The sequence below is a fragment of the Mastigoproctus giganteus genome, chromosome 11, assembly GCF_048544385.1.
Source record: "Mastigoproctus giganteus isolate SK-2022 chromosome 11, ASM4854438v1, whole genome shotgun sequence".
NCBI classification, from domain to species: domain Eukaryota; kingdom Metazoa; phylum Arthropoda; class Arachnida; order Uropygi; family Thelyphonidae; genus Mastigoproctus; species Mastigoproctus giganteus.
In genome coordinates this window covers 100,374,754-100,392,878 of record NC_143585.1, presented here as the reverse complement: position 1 = coordinate 100,392,878, position 18,125 = coordinate 100,374,754, and the positions used below count along the sequence as shown (strand labels likewise).

Here is an 18,125-nt window from a genome sequence, read left to right as displayed (position 1 = left end):
TACCCTGATACACCCCTTGAAGTTATTTAGGATGTTTTCCTAGATTTATTTTCCCATTTATTCGAAACATTGGCACCCCTGGAAGATCATGCCAACATCAACTGTTGTGATAACAAAACAAATTCTTGAGATGTGTGCAAGCATTACCTTCACCTGTATCATTAGATAAATGCATGCCTATATTACCCTTCTCCCCTCCCCCATTACTAGCAGTTGTCTAATTGGTTTGGTTTGGGTTTTACTGGTGCATTAGCAACTAAGGCTATAATGTTTCGAAACCATGTCTAACTGGCAACTGCTACTTATGGGGAGGGGAGAAGGGTAATATACCTTAAGGGTTATCTTCAATGATACTGGTAAAAACCCTTGCATCACCTTTGTTCAAATGAATACTGTTGCTACAAAATAGATTCCTCCTATGCACAAATTGCAGTCACACTGATAAAATCAGAAATTTTTATAGTTAACTCAAGTCTTGAGTTAATCCACAAGATTTTCTGCATATAATCCCTAATACTGTATGAAAGAATTGCACACACATACACATTATATCATAATTGGGAGTATTTTTCAGCATGGTCTTATATTTATCCAACAAATCGCAGATTATCTTTGTTTGATATTGTTAGTCCCCACATGAATAATAATTCTCTCTCTCTTTACCTCCTTTAAAATCTGACACTTATTGGTAAGATAAATTTTTGCTCCCAGCAAAAACACACCCTGGTTATGGTCTACCTATCTTTATTACAAAAAATGTTATCCATTTCCTGACAACAGAGTCTCCCAATAAATCTATATCTCCTTCAACCAGAACAATATGCACCTGACTGTTCTATTCTGGGATAGAAATCACTTGGCAGGCCACGAGATACTTGAATTCCCGATGAGCTCCCAGTTACATTCATTTCTAGGGTTAGCAATCGGTGTAACTACTGTATAACAAAAGTAGGTAAAGTCTAGGGACCCTAGTGAATTAGGGGCCCTACTTCACCAGGGTCCATAAACAGATGCAAGTAGGGGCTGACCCTACTACGCTAGGGCCTATAGACAGATGCAACATGTAATGAAAATATTTTTCTCACTGAGCTTCTCAACAATGCTATACATCTAGAATAAGGAAGGAATTCTTATATCTTATCACCAAAACATAAACCCAGGCGGTGGCAGTCTTTATTTTGCTTTTACAAATGCAACTTTGTATAGTGATCAGACACCCGTTCGGTTACTGTATGTGTATGCATCATATCGTATGGTGTTCGGGATTCCCCAACTTGACAGGAGGACAAGGGGGGGATAGGCCCCACATTTAGCCATATACGGTGGTCAAAAGTTGTTAGTTGATTAATTTCAATTCAAGTTTGTTCAAGTTCAAGTCACTATCAAAACAGCTATTGACATACAAAAATGTATTTGTTTATTATTGCTATTTGTATTTAAAATATAAAGTTTAAAATTAAATTAATAAAAAGTTTAGTTAAAAATAGATGAAAAGAAAAAGGGGAAAGAGTGGAGCCCAAAAAAGAACAATGGAGAAAGCAAAAGAACAAGCAGTCAATAAATTAACTAAATTAGATCATTTCTTTACAAAACACGGTAATAAATTATGTCCAGAAGAATGTAAAGTACTGAATCGGAAAATGCGGAAAAAAATTCTGCTGGTGATCTGTGGATCATTTAAATCATCAAAAGAAAACAATTCAACAATAATAGATATGCCCTTGTTGAAAATTAGTGTTGAACGCACTGCACCGTTTATTCCTTCCAGTGATCTTGGAGAATACATGGACATCAACATTTCTGATGAAACAAAAAGAAACATTATGAGTGTGTCACCTCAGAGACCTAAAGGACCATTTCCAAGGGATCCTGAACAACAAAACAGAAGTTTTAGTGACACGTACTACTATTCTACTTCAACTTATGGTCCAGTTCCTCAGGAGCTCACATCTGGTGAGTATGGGCTTGGCACACCCAGGGTCCTGAGCTGGATATCATCATTCTCCTCTTTCTTGGTAATTCCCTTCTACTTTTGACACTCTCTCTCTCTCTCTCTCTCTCTCAGGGTTTCTCAGGAACTTTTTTTTTTTTCCCTCGTGCAGCATAAGCCTCAGGCTTCCTTGCATCATATGGATATTAATAATAATAATTTGTGGCTGTGCTACTCTAGACTACAAGATTGGAAAAATCTATCTTTTCGGATAAAAACTCAGTGTTTCTCAACATCATATCAAGGCATGTGCTATACATGAAATGTGGCAAAGAACACAATGATTCATAAAGATCTTGAGGAACAAGTAAGATACAGATTCTCATTTTGTAAATGGTACTAGAACGGTTATTTCAGATAACGCTTGTGTTGGCTAAAAATTCTTTAGCATTTTGAGGTCATCATGAAGAATTTTGTTTGTTGTTTGTTATTTGGTTTTTTAGGAGCATTAGCAACTAAGGCCATATTGCTCTGGGGATATGCGGTAGTCACTCCCTGACCTCTCCGCATCCTCCGTATTTGGTGGTCACGGGCTCCAACCCCAGTCTAATCAAGAAGCGTGTGCTACGCACTGTTGCTCCTGCCCACCTGGCTATGGAGGCACGCGAAGGATTTTCAGAAGATTACAATGGCAATTTTTTACTGAAAATTCGTTTACTTTCCGACTATGTTGACATAATGAAACAAATTATTAATTAATAAGCCATCTGGTTCAGTAACTTATTTAAGCCCTACTATCCAAAATGAGTTAATAGAATATTTAAGTACCAAATTAACAAAAGAAAAATGTTACACTCAAAATTAATTCAGCACTATTCTATTCACTAATTTTGGATACTACTCAAGATCTCACAAAAAAAGATCAATTAAGTGTTATTGTACAACATGTTCCCATAATTCGCAACGAAAATGAAAAATCCAAAGATTTTAAAATTTGTGAAACGTTTTTAGGATTCTATGACATGAATGATCATTCGGCAGAAATGATGACGGATAATATAATGAAAATATTACACAAACTAAATATTCCCATTGAAAAATGGGAATATTTAGTTTCTGTAATATTCCCATTCAGACAGTTAAATATTCCCATTGAAAAATGTTATGGTCAGGAATATGATGGGGCTAATGCCACGAGTGGGGTTTATAATGGTGTGCAGTCATGCATTAAAAGGATCCAATCAAATGCAGAGTACATTCATTGTGCAGGTCACAATTTAAATTTAGTTATTAATGATAGCATAAATTGTTGTAATAATGTTTCGTCATTTTTCAACATTCTTCAAAATTTGTATAATTTTTTTGGAAATAGTACAAAAAGATGGGATCTTCTTTCTAAATTTACTGTGGAATTTGAAATTACATTAAAAAAACTCAACCCTACTTGCTGGAACTGATAGATTACAGTCTATAACAGCTGTGAAAGTTCATTTTGCAGATATTATAAAAGCTTTGACAGAAATTAATCTTAAATCAACTAAAAAAGCACACGAGATGAAGCGCATAGAATAATGAAGCAAATAATGACATTTGATTTTATTTTCATTTGTATATTTTTGAATAACGTGATGTGCAAAATTAATTATGCTTCAAAAACTCTACAGAAGCATGATTTAGACTTTGATGAATGCACTTCTGTATTGGACCAAGTCAGTAAAAATTTACAAAACATTTGAAATTCATACAAACAAATTAAATACAAATCTGAGCAAACTGTCAAAGAGTTTGGAGTAGATCACAAATTTGAAGACAGACGACAACGTAGAACTAAAAGACAGTACAATCAAAGACAGTAAAATGAGTGTTTTTTACTGTTTTAGACAAAATTATAATACAAATTAAAAATCGTTTTGAAAGTATGAAGTTAGTAAAAAATTATTTTGCAATACTAGAACCGAAAAAAAATAATTAATATGTCAAATGCTGATATATTAAGTGAGTGTGAAAATCTCATAAAAAAGTATTCATCTGTACTCTCTCTCCCCAACTGCCAATTCAATATTGTAATTTAATCACACTTATTAAACAAGATTTAGCAGCAGACATGTCTATCAGACAATTTTTTTATTTGACTTTTCAGAAAGTTATTTTACTTATGTTATTTTTTACCCTGCCAGCTGCCTCTGCCGAAAGAAGATCATTTAGTAAATTACAAATAATAAAAGATTATAAAAGAAATGCTATTGGTCAAAGTAGACTGTGCAATCTTGCAATATTGGCTAAAAAAAAAGGTAAAGTGCAGCCATTATCAACCCACTGCAGGATGGAAGCCTCCTCAACAATTCATGCTGAGGGAAATGGACCATAATCTGCCACGCTGGTCCAGTGCGGGTTGGCAGATCGACCGTATTCAGCAGTCAGGGGCTTGAACCCCGGTCTACTCAAAGAGCGTGTGCTACTGCACTCCCGCTCCTGCCCACTCGGCTACGGAGGCCATTGAGCATAAATATGCCAGTAAAATGGATTTTATTAATGATTTTTCAAATGTAAAAGTGCTAAAAGTAACATTTTAAATTTTTTCGTAAATTTATCAGTTATAGTATAATTTTTTGTGTTTGTCAAATTGTATTTAATAAGTAGGGTCATATTGTAATATTAATTTATGTTTTTGATGTTTGTAAAATTTTAAAGAAATCATAAATAAAATACATATTTATGTTATTAAATTTTTTTTATATTATATAATATAAAATTTATTTTAATAAAAATAAGGGGCCCAAAATGATTTCTTGCCTAAGGGCCCAAAAAACTTAGCTACGCCACTGGTTAACACCCATTTCTTCAGTGACTCAAATTCTTCTAGTAATGCACCAAGTTTTAATATGAGATCAGTACACTCCTTATATTGAGTGCAAAGAAAAAATTATTAGTTGAGCCTCATTTGCCTACTAGACCAACCTTAGAATACATGACCAACAGGCTATACACAGGCAACAAACTTATGACTCACATCAAAAATGGACAGGCATTTCCATCTGAGTCATGATGCACTTGTATTGAAAGTGTATCTAGTAATAACCATTATTCAGGTAAAATTTGAACTTAAGAAAGATTACAAATTTTAAATTTACAATATATTACAGATATAAATTAAGAAAAAAGTACAGAAATTAAATTTTTACCAAAAATTTATCCACTAGTGAAGTTACATTTAAGCTACTTAAGTTAAAGGAAAGAATATAATTTAGAAGAAATACTATAGAAAAGTAAAGAAATTAATTTCAGTAATTTCACAAAATTACTGAAATGAAATTTACAAAGAGTTTTTATAAAGTTTAAGGAAATCAGTACAAAATCAGCTCAGATCAACAGAATGGGACAAAATTTCATTTACATCCTTTCTGTGAACACTTTTGTACAACCATTAATAAATTAAAATGCTGAAAGGAAAGTGCAATAGAAGCAAAATCCATCAGCAATCAAAGACCACATGAAAAAACACTTTCAAGTAATTATAAGGGGTTACATCAGGGTTACCAAAATCAATAAAGCAAAAAACATAAATATCTATACAGTAATGCCAGGAGTAATGAAAACCCAGAAATTTTTTCTCAGAGAATTTCAGCTTTTTACAAGGTCAAGTAATGCCAATATGATGATAAGAGATGAATAAATTCATTTTGACGAATACTGTGTATTCGTCAAACTGAATAAAATGAATAGAGATAAGGAAAACCAAAGGGGTGGGGAGTCATTAGCATTAGTAGAGGTATGTGATAAAAGAAACCAAGCTTATGCAGCATCAGACAAAAAAAAAAAAATACCATCTCACACATCCAATTGCTCTATAAGTTTGTCCAGTTCTTCCTTAATTTTATTTAAGATATCAACTTCACAACAGATGGAAATTTGTTCCAGCAAACTACTACCTACTGGCTAAAGGCAAATTTTCGCACATCTATTCAATAACTGTCTTTCCTCAATTTGAATTTATGCCCCCTTGGGTTCATAATCTGAGCAAGAGAAAAATCTCATCAGCATTGAGCCTGCTCAACCCATTCAAGGCCTTATATATCTCAAACAGATCACCTCGATGGTGCCTAGACTCCAGACATTGCAATTTGCAGAACTTAAGCCTTTCTTGGTAAGAGGACCCCTTCGTTTGCCTCACCAATCTTGTAGCCCTTCTCTGTACTCACTCAAGCAACTCTACATCCTTCTTAAAATGAGGCCTCCAGACCTGTATGCAGTACTCAAGGTGTGGCCTGACCATTGCCTTATACAAAGGAATAGTCATCTCCTTTTCCCTACTAGCAAAATTCCTGTATATCACTGATAACACCCCATGACCTGCTCTGGCAGCCTGTCTACACTGCTCGGAAAACTTCATATCTGACTGCACAATTACTCCGAAGTCTTTTTCATTTTCTTCCAACCTACATGTAGTACTACACAGTTGGTACATTTCTCTGGGATTATTTCTACCCATATGCAGTACTTTGCATTTGTCAATGTTAAACTTCAGTCGCAACTTCTCAACCCATCTGCCCAACTTTTCTATATTCTGTTGCAGTAGCATACTGTCATTAACAACCCTTCCAACCTTTGTATCATCTGCAAACTTTGACATTAAGCCTGATTTACCTTTATTAATATCATTGATAAATATAAAAAACAACAATGAGCCCGACACCGAATAACTTTACCACTAATAACATTAATCCACATAGAGCAGTGTCCATTGATTACCACTCTCTGTCTTCTCCCACTCAACCATCCTTTTATCCATGGTGCCTCCATAGCCAAGTGGGCAGGAGCAGCAGTGTATAGCACACGCTTCTTGATTAGACCGGGGTTCGAGCCCATGACCACCAAATACGGAGGATGCGGAAAGGTCAGGGAATGACCACAGCATATCCCCGGAGCAATATGGCCTTAGTTGCTATTGCTCCTAAAAACCAAATAACAACAACAACCTTTTATCCATTGTAGCAACTTGCCCTTAATACCATACTGCTCCAATTTGTACAGTAGTCTTTCATGTGCAACAGTATCAAAAGCTTTCCTGAAATCTAAGTATATGATATCAATATAAAACAAAATTATGTAACTAACACCAACCTAAATGATTTGAACTTTAGAGCTACCTATTTACCACAATTAAAAATTTGAATTCCCCTACTATTCACTCTATACTATAACAATGGTGGCAAGATTTGAACGAAACAACGGTTCTACATATATTAAGTAGTAACCTACAAAATCTCTAAGTTGAAAATGAAATAACGAGCATGACTAGGACTATAAAGCTACTTATAGCGTATGATATAATATAACAGTTAAGTCAATAAAATGGAAAAAAGTCTTCAAAAACTTATGATTTCTTGGAGCTGGAAATTCACTGGTTGCACATATACTTGTATAATGCTTCTGATCAAAACTGCATGCAGATAAGAAGAACCATCCCTGAGTCAGATCAAGGTAATGTGGACGTTGAGTCATTGTGGTGTGAAATGACTTGCAGTAAAGAGAAGATAATAGTAGAGAAGGTTATAGGCCAAAAGACTCTGAGTACAACAAAAATCTCTTTACGCAAATTGAATGGGCTAGCAAGTAGACTGTCTCACTGTAAGTAAATTCAACCTACTTCTTATATACTGGAATATGTGAAGCAGAAATACACTATATGGCAACATATACATAGAAATACACTATATGGCAACATGTACATAGAAATACACTATATGGTAACATATACATAGAAATACACTACGTGGTAACAGGTTTTTGAATAAACTGAATGATTGCTATTTATCTCAGCATGTTCAGAACTGCTGTACAAGGGGCTCTAATACCCTAGATCTAGTTCTCACTAATGAGCCTAACTGTATCAAAAACTTGACAGTGGGGGAGGCACCAATAAGCAGGCACTGATACAATACCATAAAATGGATTGTATCAAAAGAAACTATGATTGTATAAAATTGTATATTGTATAAAATGGATTGTATCAAAAGATTGTATCAAAAGAAACGAAGGTAAAGATGAGAGATCAATTCAATTTCAAGAGGAGGGGGCTATAATAGAATGAGACATTTCTTGAGCTTAATTAACTGGGGTGATTACTGTAAGGTGTCATATACAAATATGCTATGAGAAATGTTTATCCTTAAAGCCACAAAACCAGTGCTCAAATTCCACAAATTTAAGATGCTTAAACAGATGATAGATGAAATTAAGAATTTGAGGAGCAAAAGATGTAAGCATGGAACAATTAGCATTAGTAAAGGCACATGATGCAAGAAAGCTTATATAGCATCAGCCAAAAAAGGGAAAATACCCTTCTCATTTCACCCATCCACTCGCTCCAAATGTTTGTCTAATTCTGCCTTGAATCTATTTAAACTATCAATTTCTACAACGACAGATGGAAGTTTGTTCCAGCAATCAACCACTCGCTAGCTAAAGGCAAACTTCCACACATCTATCCTACAAATGTCTTTCCTCAATTTGAATTTATGCCCTCTCAGGCGATTATTCAGAGCAAGAGGAAGAATCCCATCAGCATTGAGCATGCTCAAATCATTCAAGGATTTATACACCTCAATCAGATCATCTCGCAGGTGCCTAGTCTCCAGACACTGTAATTTGCAAAACTTAAGCCTCTCTTCGTAAGAACAACCCTTTTTTCCATTCACTAATCTTGTTGCCATTCTAAATACTAGAAGAAATGGGGTGAATCACACTGTTCCATTTAATATCAACTGTTTAACTGTTGATAATCCCACTCAGGTTGCTGACAAACTGAATAGATATTCTGCATATAAATTCCCAAATGAGGAATTCTTTAGGAGAGAGAATGCCAGAGGTCTATCATGCCCTAATAGTGAACTAAATTATTTTATGATAAGGTTATTATTATATTAAAACCACTCTTATACCACATAAAAATTAACAAAATAGTTTATTAGGCTCTTCACCTACATTACTATATATTAATATGATGTTTTGAGTATCTTACCAATACCCATTATCAGACAAAGCTGCTGACAGACTCTTCTTGCCGATGCTCTCTGAAACTGGGTGTGAATACCCGTAACATCATATTAATGTATGATACCCGAGTAAGATACCTGAAACATCATATTAATGTATAATACCAATTATATATTAATATGATTAATTAATTAATGTATAATTAATGTAAGATACCCGAAACATCATATTAATATATAATAATGTAGGGGAACAGCCTAATAAACTATATTGTTAATTTTCACATGGTATAAGAATGATTTTAATTTAATAATAACCTTAATAGAAAATAACCATGTAACGTTCTTCCCTAACTATATTAGATTTTATGGTAACTGAGAGGAAAGTGGAAGAGAAATCGTTGAAGCTTAACATAAAAAAAGGCACCTGGGATGGATGGGATCTATCCAGTTATATTAAAGGAGGGAGCAAAGGAGGTAAGCAAACCCTTAGCCATAAACTAACAGGAACAAAAGAGTACTCTTACCAAGTAACAGAAGATCTATTTAAATGAGGTGTTTAAGGTTTTGAACAAATTGAGCAAGTTGAAATGCCGATGACATTCTTCCTGTTGTTCAGATTGTGCACAGGAGGGGACATAAATTCAAACTGAAATAAGGATGGTTGCAGGATAGAAATGCAGAAGTCTGTCTGCAGCCAGTGGTTGATTGATTGTTGGACAAACTTCTGGGATTGTTGGAACAAATTTCTGGGAATTGGAGAAGATGAACAAGTGATGTTGTTTTTTTATTTTGTTACTGCTGTATGAGCTTCCTTTCTTGCATCATTTACCACTACTAATATTAACTAAACAAAAGAAGCAATGCAAAATGACATTTAAAAGAAAAAAAAAAAGTACAGAACTATATTGTAAGTGAAATCTTTAAAAGAAGAAAGGCAAATTATATAACATTTCTTATATAACTTATATTCATCTTTCAAGTACAAGCAAACTGAAATATATACTAAGAAACAATTTCAAGAAAAAACAAAAATCATAAATACAGTGCTAAAAAATATTGGTGGTTTACCATAGATGTAATCTATATTTCTGTCATATTCTTGTGCTTCTGAATTAAAATTCTGTATGGGTAAAAATTTTCTGACATTCAAGACAATATTACTTTCTTTATCAGGTTGCATTTCTTTACCAACTATCTCAAGATTTAGATCCATTACTTTTGATATCCATTCCTGTTCAACCAAGTTGCATGCACAATCTATTGAACAATCAATCAATCTGATATCTTCACTATACTTAGGACTCCCAATATAGACCTCTTTATTCAGGTATACTTTTGTTCTATAATAAAAAAATTTTATCCTTAAGTTGTTACAAAACACACAATTATTTGTTTAGTTTTATTGATATCATTTAAGAGTTACAACTGAAAAATTAAAATGTAAGATAAAATAAAATTTTTTCTTATTCTTAATTAGTTGGTACTAATTAATATGAATTATTTTGAGAAGACTGGTAGTAAAGAAATTCAAGGTAAAGTATTCGACAATTTCATTTGCCTTTGCCCTTAAGAATTAAAAATTTCATCTAGCTTAAAAAGTTAGTACTAACAAACTAAAATAAAATATAAAATTAAATCAAATAAAATATATAAAATAATATAAAATTAAATAAAAATAAACTATATAAAATAAAATAAAATAAACAATATAAAATATAAATAAACTATAGAATTTATTTGTATGTGAGAGAGCATACATATACAGGGTGACTCAGGAGGAATAGTAAATATTTTGGGAGGTTATAGTATCGATTATTCTGAGTAAAAAAGTTCATATAAACATGTGTTCAATTCTCAATGGATATGGAGATACATATTTAGCAGTCAGGGGCTTGAACCCCAGTCCACTCAAACAACATGTGCTACAGAACACTTGCACCTGACCATTCAGCTACATCAGGCCTAAATACTATCTGGTCAGATCATACAGGAACATCCATTTGCCTCTTGTTCAGATAACAGTCAATGACTGAACCACGATCTTTTTTTATGTTCATAAGTGCTAATATCTCCCTGAATGAAGAAGCAGTGCAAGTATGGGTGTGTGCCTCCTTCGGCACAGGAATCGTGCATTTGCACTGCTAGAAGTGAGTGTTATTTTATGTCTTCCTCACCTTATTTATTTCAGTTTGTTTCATTGTATTTTTAGGTAGGCACGGTACATAGGAGCAGAATCACACCTTACCAAGTTCAGACTTAAAAGAAAGCTGGCATTTAGTGAATGCCGGCTTTCTTTTAAGCTTAATGAGAACCTAACAAAAAAACACTTCTTAGGAGAATTCAAACATCTTTGAAATTAGAGGGAATTCTAAAGTTAGAGGTAAAATTAAGAATGAGGAGGTTCCTAATACAGTGCTAATACAGTTCCTAATACAGTTAACAGGTTCCTAATACAGTGCTACGTATTACGCTATCTAGTTTTACATTATACCTTATGCTATCTAGTTTTACATTATATATGTTACACTATTCCATATCAATCCAATACCAATACTAAGTAATAACCTACAAAATCTCTATCTAAATTCAAAATAAACTAAGTATCATAACTAGGAATATAAAGCTACTTATAGAAAATAAATTAATATGCCAATTAATCAATAAAATGGCAAAAATTTAAGAACAACTTCATTATTATCCAGAGCGATTAAATCTTTGCCCACATAGAGATACTCTCATTCCCATCCAAAATCTATGCCAATATCTATGCCATTTACAGAACATTAGCTTTATTTTTCCTAATAAAAACATTGGGTTTGCATTATAATATTTTAATCCCAGCTAAGTTCTTTCTAGTGGGTTCTATCAAGCTTGTTATCTCTCATTCAAGCATGATTAATTGACAGCATTGATTAAATACAAACATCTTCACAATTAAAAAATTTGGCCAAAGATGGAAGTCAATATAGAATTCAGAAAAAAGTAGCCACTTTTTTTAAATTCAGATATTAGGATAGGACAAATTTATAATAATTTTAACTACTTCCTACCAATAAACTAATTAAAACAATATTCATATGATCTCTTTAAATGAGTTTTTTTTTTTTTTTTAAGTGTGATTTCTGAAAAATTATAATGTACTTCTCCAACTCAGTTAAAAATACCCATGAATATCATTTTCAAAAATATCCCACCTAACTTTTTTGCATTCATGGGCGGCCATTTTTAAATTTTAATCAGTGCACACTGATTGCCTTAACTGTACAGCTAACATAACATACTGTGTTAACAGATTGTGAAAACTATGTTATCTGTACTTATTCATCTTAATTAGTGTCAAGGCCATTACTGTAGTGTTCTGAGTCTCAACATTCAATTTTGTGGAGAAAAAATATTCTGATCCTGTTAAGATGTTTTCCCTGTTTGGTCTCTTTAAAAACATCTTAAATGAGTTTCACTGTACATAAAAACAGGAATGCACACAAAATAATGTTTTATATGTGCTTTTGTTTCACAAATACAAGCTATAGCTTGTATTTGTGAAACAAAATCCTTGCTTCTACAGTGGCAGACAAAAAAAACTGCATCACTTGTGAATTTTGCAAATAATGTGTTTTGTAAGGGTTGCAGAAATGTTCAAAATGCTCTTGTTAGATGGAATAAATATATATCTCTGTGAATGAAATCCAATAAAAAGACTCCACCTGATATACCTAATTCCACAAATATCTTCCCAAAGGGTAAAATGTGTAATTAATGGAAATATGAGAAATCATGCAAATGGCAATCATGACAAGAAAACATACATCTTATTGCATTTACATGTACAAACTGAAATGACAAGTTAACGTAATAGTATTATGTACTGTAAATCAGCAAAATAAGTCCTCAATATTTTGTTGTTCCTCCTCGAGCTACAATTACAGCCTTGCAACAATCTGGCATGAAGTTAATCAACTTCTGGATATACAGTTGCCCAATTTCAAGGAACCACACCCTTACAATGCTCTCCTGCAGCTGAATCTTACTTGTTGGCTTCTTCTGAGCAATTTTAGATGACATTATATACCAGCAATTTTCACTACGGTTCAAATCTGGACTGTTGCCGGGCCAGTCCAACACTGTAATGTCCGCATTTCTAAGGTATGACTGCACCTTAAGGGAGAAAAACGAGGGAAAACATCGGTGTAAGTATGTTTTAAGCCTTGTGAGACAAGAAGACAAACTCATCATTAAATCTAAATAGCATAAAACTTACCAATTTTTCTGTGTGGCAAGGTGCTGAGTCCTGTTGAAAAATGCAGTTTTGGATGTCTGTGTGGCAAGGTACTGAGTCCTGTTGAAAAATGCAGTTTTGGACGTCTGTGTGGTGATCCCTAATAGCGGGTTTCAGGCACTCCTCCAAGTTAGCAGTGTAGGTTTCTGCATTCACCATTCTGTTAATAAACTTAATTCGCCCTACCCCTTTGCTTGTTATGCATCCCCAAACCATCTGACTGGCAGGGTTGTTGTTGTTGTTGTTGTTGGGTTTAACGACACAAAGGCTACTTGGGCCATATTGTGTCTTCTAATAGTGAATATGAAATAATATCTATATTTTATGATATATTTGTATCCGGTTTAGGAAAGTATATAGTTCCTTTTTATTAGAATCATCTCCCAGAATCTGCAATAAATTTATTGATGACTGTGTTTTAGCAATTGATTTAAAAGTATCTAAGCGGATGTTCTGAAGGTGGGGACAGTCCACTAACAAATGGCGAATGGTCAGTTGTACTTGACATGATGTACATTGTGGAGCGCTGTCATTAGTTAATAGATAGAGATGAGTGAGATAAGTATGCCCAATCCTGAGCCTTCCTAAAATTGTTTCTTCTCGTCTGCTTTTCTGGAAGCTGGAGGGCCACAGCTTTGGTTCTGGTTTTATTTGGAATAATTTGTTTTCTGGATAACTTCTCCAGATTAATGACCAGCTATTGTAACATGCTTTATGGATGATATGTTTATAATCAGTATATGGGGATCGAAAAGTCTGCAAAAGAGTAGTATCTGGTTGTTTGGCTGCTAGATCTGCTCTTTCGTTTCCTGCTATCCCAGAATGACCTGGAATCCAACAGAATGTTACAGTTTGGTTTGACTCATTACACACAAGTAATTTAGAATGGATTTGTTTTATTACAGGGTGAGAGGAGTTGGTATTACTATTTATGGCAGAGACAGCACTGAGCGAGTCAGTGTATATTATGGCAGACGAAATTAGAAGTTGAGTAATATGCCCTAGAGCCAAGTTAATAGCATAAAGCTCAGCAGTGAAGATACTGCATTCTACAGGTAATGAGACAGAAGTGCTGAAAGATGGAAAGATCGCAGCAGCGCCTACTTGGGTCTCAGTTTTCGATCCATCTGTATAGATCTTACAGGCCTGTGAATTAAAAGCAGAGTGAGCTTCATGTAACTGTGCGATATTGAAGGGACACAAGGTGTTCTTTCCCCACTGTTGGAAATAGTCATCGTAAATTGCAGGGATATTTGTCCACGGTGGATCAGGAGGTGTTATGTCCTGATATATATTGTCGATTGCAATATTCCACGTTTGAGTTAGTTCTTTAAGTCTAAGTGCAGCAGGTCTGTTTTCATTTGGTTTACTGTTGTAAAATGAGTCCCATTCGGTGTTGTACAGACATCTCCAATTCGGGTGGTAGGGAAGACTGCGGATTTTTGCGGCATACATTAAAAGCAATGTTTTCCTCCGAAGATGTAAGGGAGGTTCGTGGGCTTCAATGTAAAGGCTCTGGACTGGGGATGTTCTGAAAGCCCCTAGAGAAACTCGAAGGGCACTGTGCTGGATGGTATTTAATCGTTCTAATGTACTCTTCCTCGCAGAGTCATACACTGGGGAACCGTAGTCCAAACGGGATCTGATGAGAGCTCTATAAATATGGATAAGCGTATGCCGATCAGCGCCCCAAGACATGGATGACACACACCGAAGGATATTCAATTTCTTCAAGCAGATGGTACGAAGATAGGCCACATGTGCTTGAAAGTTCAGTTTTCTATCTAGAATCAGGCCAAGAAAGCGGACAGTGTTAACCAGAGGAACCGACACATTTTTTATCTTTAACTCAGGATCAGGATGAAATGACCGGAGTTTGCAGAAATGAGTGGTAGTGGATTTCTGTTCAGCAAGATGGTATCCATTGCGTAAAGTCCACGATTCTATTCTGTTTAGAGTAATTTGTAACTGTCTTTCGATAGTATTCATATTTTGTGATTGGCACGATATGGTGAGGTCATCTGCATACATATATACTTCAATAGTTTTTGGAAGATCTTCCAATATATTGTTGACCCTAATTGCGAATAGGGTTGGACTCAGTATAGAACCCTGTGGGACACCCTCTTCTTGAATATGAGATGCTGATAGGAAATTTTGATATCTGACTTGAAAGGTACGTAACTTTAAAAAGTTCTGAATAATTTGAGGGAGATAGCCTCTCAACCCTAACTGATGCATATCTGTGATAATACCATGACGCCATGTGGTGTCGAATGCTTTCTGAATATCCAGGTTGACCATAACTAAATGTTGTCTCCTGATGAAGGCGTTACGTATGTTGGATTCAATTTTGACAAGTAAATCTAGGGTGGACCTGTTTTTGCGGAAGCCATATTGGTGATCAGAAAGCAGATTTTGGGATTCAAGAATCCAGGTGAGCCTCTTATGCACCATCCTTTCGAAGGTCTTGCCCAAACAGCTTGTCAATGATATTGGTCTGTAATTTTGAACTAGAGATGTATCTTTTCCCGGTTTTGGTATTGCACAAATATAGGAATGACGCCATGAGAGAGGATATGTGTTTTCTGAGAAGATCCTATTATAAAATAGCAATAGTATGTACAGATCAGCTTCACACAGATGTTTAAGCATTCTGTAGTGAATGCCGTCTGGTCCTGCTGCACTATTTGGAGATTTACTCAAGGATTCTTTGAGTTCAGCTATAGTAAAGGGCTGGTTATATGGAAGTGGGTGATTAGTTGAAAAATTCAATTTTTTTCGTTCTTCATTAGTTTTAATTCTCTGAAAAGCAGTCACATAAGTGGTTGAGGCGGAAGTATTATAGAAATATTCTGCTAAAGCATTTGCGATGTCAGTAGGAGAAGATAGGTCCTGCCCATTCCACTGAATTATTGGAGACTGTAGAGGTAGAAATTTTCCATTGAGAGCTTGTATTTTTTTCCAGATAATCCGAGTGTCAGTATTTTTGTTAATAGTTGAGGCGAACTTAATCCAGGAGTCACGTTTTGCTTTTTTCCTAATTTGTCTTGCTTTGGCTCTCAGTTTTTTGAAAGCTATAAGGTTGGCAGTAGTGGGGAATTTGCGAAATTGGTTCCAAGCACGGTTTTTTTCTACTTTCGCTATGGTGCAATCTTGATTCCACCAATGGTTTTGGTGTACCCGCTTGCTCTGGTTGGATTTTGGAATAGACATTTCAGCTGCTGATAATATATGGCTGGTAATGTGTTCGGTTACTTCATCAATACGTTGTTGCTGTACATACTGTTTGTTTAATAGGACACAAGTACAGTAGTTTTTCCAGTCTGCTTTGTGGAAATTCCAAGATATACGGGCTTTGGGGCATGATACGACCTGTGTTTGAAGTGAGCTGATGATTGGAAAATGGTCACTGTGGAATGGATCGTTCAACACCAACCATTCCATACTTGGAAAAAGAGATGCTGAACAGATAGATAAATCTATGGCAGATGTTGTGCCTGCAGGTAATTGAACATACGTTGGAGAGCCAGTGTTTAATACAGTCAGATTATGGTTATCTAGGAATGTTTCAATTAATTGGCCTCTCTTATCCATAGTGGAGGATCCCCACAATGGATGGTGACCGTTAAAATCACCGAGTAAACAGACAGGAGGTGGCAGTTGTGTTAAAAGGTTGTCAAGTTCAGTCTGGGTACAAGGATAATTAGGTGGTATATAAACAGATGCAAGGGTTAATGATATTCCCATTGCTATCCGAACTGCTACAACTTCTAGGGATGTTACTAGTTGGAGATGTCTTGATGGTATGGTAGTTTTGACAAGAATACCTACCCCTCCACGAGAAGAGTCAGAATCCCTGTCTCGCCTAAACATAGTATAGTTTTTGAATTTGAGTGAAACTTTTGGTGATAAAAATGTTTCCTGTAAGCATACTCCTAATGCGTTAGTTTGTGTGAGTAAATCATTCAGGTCATCTATATTACTGCGTAATCCTCTGCAGTTCCATTGTAGGAATTTGTTCATTGCTTGGGTTTATTTGACGAAGATTGATCTGACTGTTTTTTCTGAGGTTTCTGCCTGCTTAGTTTTGATTTTTCATTTTTGGGAAAGGTTGGGCGTCCTGTATCCATGGTATCATTGGCATGTAATTCTAGGACTGTGTCTTCGTCCTCTGACTGAACTTCCATTTGAATGTTGCTATAGCATGATTTCATTGTCTTTTGATTTTCAACACTAACAGATTTTGTTCTTTCGGGCAAGGTTGAGATGGCATCAGTTGGGATACTGATTGGCGTGTTGCTGGTTTCATTAACTGTAGATTTTTTATTGCACGTTAGCATGGTTTTGGCCCAGGTGGCAAATGAAATGTTTGGTTCTATGGAGACATCTGTTTGAGTTGAAATTGACCGGCTGTTTTTAGAGACCGATGCGTATGATCGGCTAGGCATGGTTAACAGTATTTGCTTCCTTGCTTCAGGGTATGTGACTTTATGCTCTACCTTATATTTCTGGATTTGTTTGCCTGTTTTCCAAAGGTCACATGCTTTAGAAAAGGCAGGATGGCTTCCTTTACAGTTAGGGCAACTAGGAGTGGCAGCTGTACAGTCTCCTTGGGAATGCTCCTTAGAGCCACAAATAGGACACACAGCATCGCCTCGGCATGCCGTCTGAGAATGGCCATACTTCTGGCACTTAAAGCAGCGAATGGGATTTGGGATGTAAGGCCGAATCTTGCAGTTTAAATAACCTGCTTTAACAGAAGATGGAAGAGTCGGAGTACTAAATGTCAAAATGACGGACCTGGTTGGTAGTAGGTTCCCATCTTTTTTGGTCATTATTCTCCGCGCATGAGTCACTTTTTGTTCCCTCAGTTCTTGTATTATCTCTTCTTCTGACACTGATAGTAAGTCCCATTCGC

The 18,125-nt window shown here is 35.3% G+C and overlaps 1 protein-coding gene across 1 annotated transcript in view; it reads right to left on the bottom strand.

Moving 5' to 3' along the window:
- Window positions 1–18,125, bottom strand: part of LOC150078292 (DALR anticodon-binding domain-containing protein 3-like) — a 325,092-nt gene that overhangs the window by 147,464 nt on the left and 159,503 nt on the right. The window contains exon 9 of the mRNA XM_090385185.1: window positions 9,997–10,268. Within this exon, the coding sequence (XP_090241311.1) occupies window positions 9,997–10,268 (272 nt within the window). The remainder of the gene's footprint in view (window positions 1–9,996; window positions 10,269–18,125) is intronic.